This window comes from Vitis riparia, chromosome 12 (assembly GCF_004353265.1).
Source record: "Vitis riparia cultivar Riparia Gloire de Montpellier isolate 1030 chromosome 12, EGFV_Vit.rip_1.0, whole genome shotgun sequence".
Taxonomy (NCBI): Eukaryota; Viridiplantae; Streptophyta; class Magnoliopsida; order Vitales; family Vitaceae; genus Vitis; species Vitis riparia.
Window position 1 is genome coordinate 2,056,545 of NC_048442.1, and position 8,522 is coordinate 2,065,066.

The 8,522-nt window shown below is 36.6% G+C and overlaps 1 protein-coding gene across 1 annotated transcript; it reads left to right on the forward strand.

Annotated features, from left to right (window-relative positions):
- The first annotated feature begins 331 nt into the window (after positions 1-331).
- On the forward strand, positions 332-7,271 carry LOC117926811 (probable serine/threonine-protein kinase PBL9). Its single transcript, XM_034846100.1, has 10 exons — positions 332-497; positions 1,757-1,986; positions 2,116-2,200; positions 2,672-3,057; positions 5,160-5,235; positions 5,460-5,782; positions 5,883-6,018; positions 6,122-6,252; positions 6,365-6,488; positions 6,760-7,271. The coding sequence occupies exons 1-10, from the start codon at positions 332-334 to the stop codon at positions 7,269-7,271; spliced, it is 2,169 nt and encodes a 722-aa protein (XP_034701991.1).
- The last annotated feature ends 1,251 nt before the right edge of the window (positions 7,272-8,522 follow it).

Consider the following 8,522-nt stretch of genomic DNA (forward strand, 5'->3'; position numbering starts at 1 on the left):
AATGTTATTGGATCTAGAGATTAGCATGGACAATCATTTGCTACCATGGGAATTATTTTGTTTAAATGTTGGCAATGTCGTGCATTCTTCAGTCATTCAATGACTAGCCATACATGCTGTTAAAGAGTGCAGGGGTCATTTACTTGCCATTGTTCTATTGGCAAGAGCCTTGAAAGAGGTCAATGAGGTTCACATCTAGGAATATGCATCTCATGCACCAGCCTTGCGACCTGCATCTCAGATGAAAGATGAAGTCTTGCTTAATACATTAGCATTCATTTGTGGACGTTTAGGTAATTCAAAAAAAAATTGTTTGAAATACTTTGGGGACATGGAGTACAGGGGGAAGTTGGAGAAAGTAAATTTGATTGGCTGGTGGATCACAGGTGGCTTAATTGGAAAACTCGATGAAGGAGAAAAGATTGTTTGCAATCTTGCCGATGCCTTCTTGCTAGAGAGTTCTTGGAATGGAGATTCTGCTTTTGTCCAAATGAGAGGTGAAATTCGTGAAGCCTTACTGGATTTATTAGGACTTGAAACAAAGTCGCTATTTTTTGGCTTGGTGGAAAGGGATTAACTAAGCCACCAAACGACGTGGCATGGGAAAAAGCCAATGAGGTGCTTCTGATGAACAACAAACTATCTGAGCTACCAAAGAGTCCAGATTGTCCTCAACTTTAAGGCATTGTTCTTACAAATCAATCATCATCTCAGAGTTATACCTACAGTTTTTTTTGAACTCGTATGTCTGTCCTCGAAATCCTAGACTTGTCCCATACTAGAATTAGATCTTTTCGGCAATCTCTTTCTAAATTGGTTCAACTTAGGATTTTCCTTTTAAGAGGATGTCGACTTCTCATGGAGCTCCCACCTGAAGTTGGAGAACTCAACAATCTTGAGTTGGTTGATCTTGAAGAGACAGAAATTATAAAACTACCAATGAATGTTGGAAGACTTACCAACTTGAAAAGCTTGGAAGTGTCATTCTATGGGTACAATGACCACGGTAGAAAAAATAATCGGTCAAATACAATGATTCCTCAAAATGTGATATAAAAACTCCTTCAATTGGAAGAGTTGAGCATACATGTGAATCCAGATGATGAGCGTTGCAATGTGACAGTGAAAGATATTGTGAAGGAAGTCTGCAGCTTCAAACGGTTGGAGGCTCTTAAACTTTACTTGCCAGAAGTTATACTTTTGATTGACTTCATGGGGAATGGAACCTCATCAATAAACCTCTCATTATTGAACTTCAGATTTATCGTCGGCAGCCACTCCAACCACTTTATATCTTGATTACCACATGAAATTGCCGTAAAATTTGAACAACAAGAAAGATGCTTGAAGTATGTGAATGGTGAAGGTGTCCTGGTCGAAATTAAGGAGGTACTCCGATATGTTACTGCTCTGCTCCTGGATCGCCATTTAACTCTTACCAAGCTATCTCACTTTGGGATTGGAAATATAAAGAACCTGGAATTTTGTGTGTTGGGAGAATGTAGTGAGATTGAGAGCATTGTGGATGGAACAGAAATTTATACACAAGGAGATGAGGGTGGAGATGTTCATGCGGAAATTATACTTGGATCACTTCAACACTTGAGGCTTCATTATATGAAGAATTTACGCAGCATATGGAAGGGGCCAATCCAATGGGGTTGTCTATCCAAACTAAAATCTCTGGAATTGCATGCATGTTCCTATTTGACCACCATTTTTACTCTGGATTTGCTTCAAAATCTCAACATTTTAGAGGAGCTTGTGGTTGAACGCTGCTCCAAAATCAGCAGCATAGTGACTCATGAAGTTCCTGGTGGACATAGATGGTTTCAACGGCTAACATGCCTTCCAAAGTTGAAGAAGTTATCACTTCATTACATGCCTAAATTGGTCAGCATCTCCAGTGGTGTACGCATTGCTCCAACATTAGAATGGATGAGCTTCTATAATTGCCCGAGCCTTCAAACTCTTTCTGACATGGAGGTATCTAGTAATAATTTAAAGGTCATTATAGGACAAGCTGACTTATGGAGGGCATTGAAGTGGACTACATCCGCCTTTGGAAATGTTCTGCCATGTAATCTGGATTCTATATTTGTCCCCATTGAACAGGATATTGATTTGATGACTCAGTTAGCAGAAATTGGCATTCAACGTCTGGCTCCCAAGCAAGAGAGAAAGCCTTCTCAACAGTCAGGTTGTTTTTCATTTCTTGTTCTTGTGCATTCATAGCATATTTCATCCTCTTTTTTGAGCTAATTGATTCATTTTGGCTGCTTTCCCACAAGAAAAAGAAATTAAAAAAAATAAAGAAATAAAAGAACAAAGAAAGGAAAAAAAACCTCTATTTTGTTTTGCTGAAAAGGGCATGTGTGATACTGTGTGCTCTACACTTGCAATCGAAGTACCATACTGCTTCTCAAGATGGATATAAATGGATTGATTTGAATTTCCCAAGGTTGCAACAGCGTACCCTATATGAACATGGGATCCCAATTTCTAATGCCTAATGAGTATTTCCATTCATCTGAATGCTTCAAAACATGGTGGGCAATACTAATTTCTAAAACCATTAGCTTTGTCTGTGTCCTAATTTCTAACTCGTGAACTTTTGATTTTGCTGTCTTATACTTGGTTTTATTTTTGGCTTTTTGTGTCTGAGTGACAGGTTCAGATGGCTCTGTGAAGGCCCCTGCAGTAGAGGAAGGAACCACCTTGGAGGAGAAGCAGCTTTATGAGCCTGCGCCATTGTCACCTTTTTCCATAGAGGAAGGTGGCTCCATTAAAGCCCCTGCTGTAGATACAGGAACCGCCTCAAAGGAGAAGCAGCTTTCTGAGCCTGCATCGTTGCCTTTTCCCACAGAGGGCAGTGACTCCATGAAGGCTCCTGCAGTAGAGGGACGAACCACCTCAGAGGAAAAGCAGCTTTATGAGGCTGTGCCATTCCCGTTCCACAGAGAGGGTGGTGACTCCATAAAGGCCCCTGCAGAAGAGGCTGGAACCACCTTAAAGGAGACACAGCTTAGTAAGCGTGTGCCATCACAAAGGCGGAAGGTAAAATATTTCTTGATTCATTATTATTTTAATAAATAAAACTTGATTAATTGATTCATTATTTATTTTAATAAATAAACATATTTTGGTTATTTTGGTAAGATCAAACTATTAAACATAACATGGCAACTCTAATTTCTGGTGCTTGATATTACATGGCAGGCAAGGAAACATCCATGAAAATACTGATATGAGTGTTACTATCATTTATTCTATTCAAACAAATGTAATAGAGATAAGTGTTCTATTTTGTGTAGACTTCCAAACTCAATCACAACCAAATTTGAGATTAAACTATTCCCTTTTTTGGGTAGGGGAACATATGGTTCACAAAGAAATACAGTTCCATTTCCAATTTCATATACTGTTCCAAAAAGGAAGATAATGATGGCCAAATTTTTATGCATATGTTTTGTAAGACAATGGTGGTCAAATCTTTATGTATATGCTTCGTAACATCAATAATATCTTGGCATCCTTGTTGAAGTAAGAGCCCTGATGCAAAAATTAACATTAAAAACCATTTGATTAATTACAAAGAACTAACATGATATAAAGCTCATTAGCATGTGAGCAATAGCAAGAGATAAACAAATAGATGAAAGGGGCATCTTATATCAATTTTCTGTGCAAAACAATAATTGGTTTAAAGGCAAAAGAACGAAGAAAGCGCAATTTACAACATCATAGCTTCAATATTAGTCTAGCCTTGATATAATATGATAACCAATATTAGATAGGTAACACTGCTTTCGTAAGTAGTCTCCTTTGGATTTTATAGATAATATGAAAATTTGTTAGCTTATCTTTGGTGTTTATTCATCATGTGTTCTTGGGTGTTGCCCCCTTTTTTTGTCAGGTGCCTTCTATATCATATATATCAAGAGTGTGCTGATCTAAAACTCAACTGCATTGGCATAAAAATACAAGAAATCTAAAAAAAAATACTGATCTGTCACAAAAAATAGGCACATATTACTCATCCATGGGTGTCTGTCAAATCATGATTAATGAGCAGGTCTAGGGTTAAATACATGCACGAACAAAGCATCTAATTCACAAAGTAGGAAATATGTGTAGTATTGATAATACATTGCATATTATCACTTTTGATTGGTAAAGATTCGTTTCAAGAAATCAAATAGCTTGAATTGTTTCTGCAAAATATGGTTTTCAAATAGGATTATCATGCTAGTTAATGATATAAACTTTAGTAACATGTTAGAGATGTCTTACATGAAACAGCAAGAGAAGTGAATGATGAGGTTGAAAGAAAAGAGGATGATACAGTTCGACATTTTTAATACTTGCTATCTATCTTTGTGAATTCTCAACTTTCTTTAGGCTTCATGATCAAATATGTGAATGGTAAGAGTCCAACACAACAGACGCCAAGCCCCAACCGGACCATCAAAGAATTGGAAATTGGTAATTAAAGATAAAACAGGAACTCACATTGAGGATCTTTCGAGTTAAACCCAATTTTATATAAAACACTAATTTTTACAGAGAACTTTCTGTTATCTCCTCCCCATCATCAACTTCTCTTCCTGTGATATTCTTCTTTTCAGAGTTCAATCTATGATCATTTTTGTAATTCAATGGAAATGTTTCTTGCAGTTTCTGTTTTTTGGGTTTGTTCTGTTTTCTCAAAGGAATAATCTTGTATGTCTTTGATGGGTTTTTCTTATCCTAGTTTGGTTGGTGAGAAAAGTAAGGAAAAGGAGGGGAAAAAAAAAGGATAATGGGACTTTTGATTATTGTGGGTTTTGCATGCTATTTTGGAAGTGTCATCTATACTACGATTAGGCATGGTGAAGTGGAGGTTTATGTTTTCTTAAAGAATTGAACTTTTTATTGTTTCTTTTCCTGCTTGTTCTCCGACACCAAAAGAAGCATTGAGGAATTTGAATAAAATTTATGGGTTTGCTGTATTTGAACGTATATTCTCACTTTAATTGCTTTTATGATATTTTGTTGGGTCTGGAGATACCCTTTTGATATTATTCTTATTGTTGATGGATACTTGCCTTTTTCTTTGAATCAAAAGCTTTGATTTGATCGCAACATATCTCAAAGTGTGCTTTATTTTGTTGTAACAGAAACTAGTGTTGAAGATGGAGTCATTGAATGACAAAATCAAGAATAAGGCCATGAAGATTGTCTCTCGATTTCCAGGTTCTCAATTTGTAGTTTTTGTCACTCTTAACCACTCTGTTGATTTATGAGAAAACTAAGGAAGTTAAAAAGAAAACAAACAAACAAACAAGAAGTAAAAGCTAATGAATTGAATCAATCTTATGTTTTATGTTCAACCAAGTCAGACCAAACAAAACCACTAAATGTTCTCTGGATCTCTTTTCACAGCCAGTTCTTAAAAGCTTAAAAACTGGTAAGTGCAGGGGTGAGTTCAAAATATATTAGCCCAGACGGAAATGATCAAAACAGTACTAGCAAGGTTTCCTTGGCTTCAGTGCCTCCAACTCCTCGAAGTGAGGGTGACATCTTGCAGTCCCCAAATTTGAAGAATTTCACGCTTGCAGAGCTCAAAATGGCCACCAGGAATTTCCGCGCTGATGGCTTGCTAGGAGAAGGTGCTCTTGGTCGAGTTTTTAAGGGGTGGATTGATGAACATTCATTTGCTGCTGGTGAGCCTGGGACTGGTGTGGTTATTGCTGTCAAATGCCTTAAGCTAAAAAGTTTACTAGGTCCCAAGGAGTGGTTTGTGAGTTTTAATTTTCTCATTGCTCAGAACTGCATTATGTAAGGTAGTTTGCTAAGTGATGCCATTTTCTTAATCTCTTACGGTATTTGCGGTCCTTCAGGCAGAAATTAATTGTCTGGGACAGCTTTATCATCCTCATATTGTGAAGCTAATAGGTTTCTGCTCAGAGGATGAGCACCGGCTTCTGGTGTACGAATACATGCCACGAGGCAGCTTGGGGAATCATCTATTCAGGAGTGAGTTCTTCCTATCCATCCCTTGGTTCATGACCCCACATGAACAAAACAACTCTGATAATGTCTTGTGATTGACTCATTAATGTTGCTTTTGCTGTAACAGGAGAACCTCTTTCTGGGCACATCCGCTTGAAGGTTGCTCTTGGTGCTGCAAAAAGGCTTGCTTTTCTTCATAGTGCTGAGAAACAAGTGATACATCGGAACTTCAAGACTTCAAATATCCTGCTTGATTCAGTATGTGATCAGTGAAGCAGATAGACTTCACACTTCTTCATGGTTGCATTTGATGAATTCCAGAACCTTTACTTGCTTTTCCACTGACTCTTTTTATGACTCTTTGTCACAGAACTACAATGCAAAGGTTTCTGGTTTTGGACTGGCCAGGTATGGTCCAACAGGTGATGAAAGTCATGTCTCTACCAGGGTCATGGGGACCTGTGGATATATAGCTCCAGAATATATAGCTACAGGTGTCATTCAATGCACTTCTTTGTTTCACATGTGAAAATTATTTGGAATTTATGGTTGATTTGAGGGATGTGCAGTAGATGGAGGTCAAATCCAGGCTCTTTTCTTTCATATTATTGTTTTAATCGACTGATATGATTTTGGTGATTTTCTTTTTGTCAAGTAATAATAGGGTATTCAATGTAGAGTTGTCAGGGGCTGCTATTGTTATGTGTTCTTTATCTCTTCATATGTTGTTTCCTCTGATGCTGACCCCACTTCTACTTATTTTAGGTCGTCTGACTGCCAAGTGTGACGTATATGGTTTTGGAGTTGTTCTCCTGGAAATATTATCTGGTCAAAGAGCAGTGGACGGGAATCAGCCCCCTGGAAAACAGAATCTTGTTGTATGGGCCAAGCCCTACCTGGGCAACAAACGCAAAATCTACCGTATAATGGACAACGGTCTTGAGGGTCAGTACTCACTGGAGGGAGCCCATAAGGCAGCTAGCCTTGCATTACAATGCCTATCCACGATATCCCAGTTCAGGCCAAGGATGACGGAGGTTGTAGCAGCATTGGAGCAGCTCCAGGATTGCGAGGAACCAGAAAGCACCAGCAGCAATTCAAGTGATGGGGCGAAGCATAGGAGACAAAGTGCAGATGATGTCAGGAATGAAAAACATGCTGCTGCTGCTGCTGCTGCCTCCTTTCCTCAAAGTACAGTTGATGCTAGGAGAAAAAAATCAGTTCGTACGGTAGGGACCCATGTCTTGAATCCCCACTCAACCCCAACTACCACTTGATGTCCTCTTTAAATGGGGACTGTCTCCTAGGGATAAGAGGTGGCTAGAGCTGGCCAACAAGATTTCAGGCAAAATCTACTCAACATTGGGTTCCTTCACTTTCTCCAGCTTCACCCAACCACCATTCCTGAACCCAGGTTCGAAAAAGTTTGTGGGGCTCGAGTAAGTTTCTGGTTTTAGACAAAGAGGGTGTCTATGATAAAATTTAATACTTGTTATTTAATGACTTAAGAATGATTTGAGCATGTTGAGTCATGAATGTAACAGAGACTCGATAAATGCGTGGACAATTTGGATAAAAGAAATTTAAGCTTTAGAATAAATTCATTGTTTTGATTTAATAATTAAAAATATCTCAACTTCTAGAGGAATATCCAATTCCGCCTTTTTGTTTACATCTTATGCAGAAATATTAATACAAGAATTGAAATTTTCATTGATGCGGATGCATTATTTTGTACTATGATAGAAGCTCTTCAATGTTTAACATTCATCGTGCCATGTCACTTACGTTGTTCAAAAAGTCTCTCAATATATACATAAACCAACAACTTGGAATCTTCAAGCCGTCCTTGTTAGTGTTGTCATACCCAAGGATAAAAATATCGGTAATTACGGATATATCGATACTTCGATTTTATGGATATATAAAAAATATCGAAAAAATATCGATGAATATTTTTTAAAAAATATCGATGGAGTGAAAATTATTTAAAATTCATAAAAATACTTGAAAAAATTTTAAAAAATGATAAAATAACTAAGAATACACATTTTAAAGTTATTTTATAAGTATAATTGACATAGATATAATAAAAAAGAAAAACAAGTATATTCGATATTTGAATTTTAAGAATAATAAATATGAATTTTTGAAGTGTATAAAGTTAGAATTAAATTAAGAAATATTTGATTTATTGAATAAAAATAATTTATACATAAATAAAATACATATGACATTGTAATAGTCTTTGATATCAAAATGAGGATTAACTTGGTTTTATCATATTTTTAGATGAAGAGAACTTATCTTGTAGAAGACAATATTTATTTAAAAAAATTTAAAATATTTTTATTAAAACATGTTTTATTACATTTTAAATAAAAAATTAAATTAATTTCTATAAAATATTTTATTTGAGATTTAATTTGTAAAACTTTATTAAAAATATGTGGTAACAACTTTTTCTATTCATTTATTACATCGTATTTTTAACCACGGTCTTGAAAGGATGGACTGCTAGGACCGGG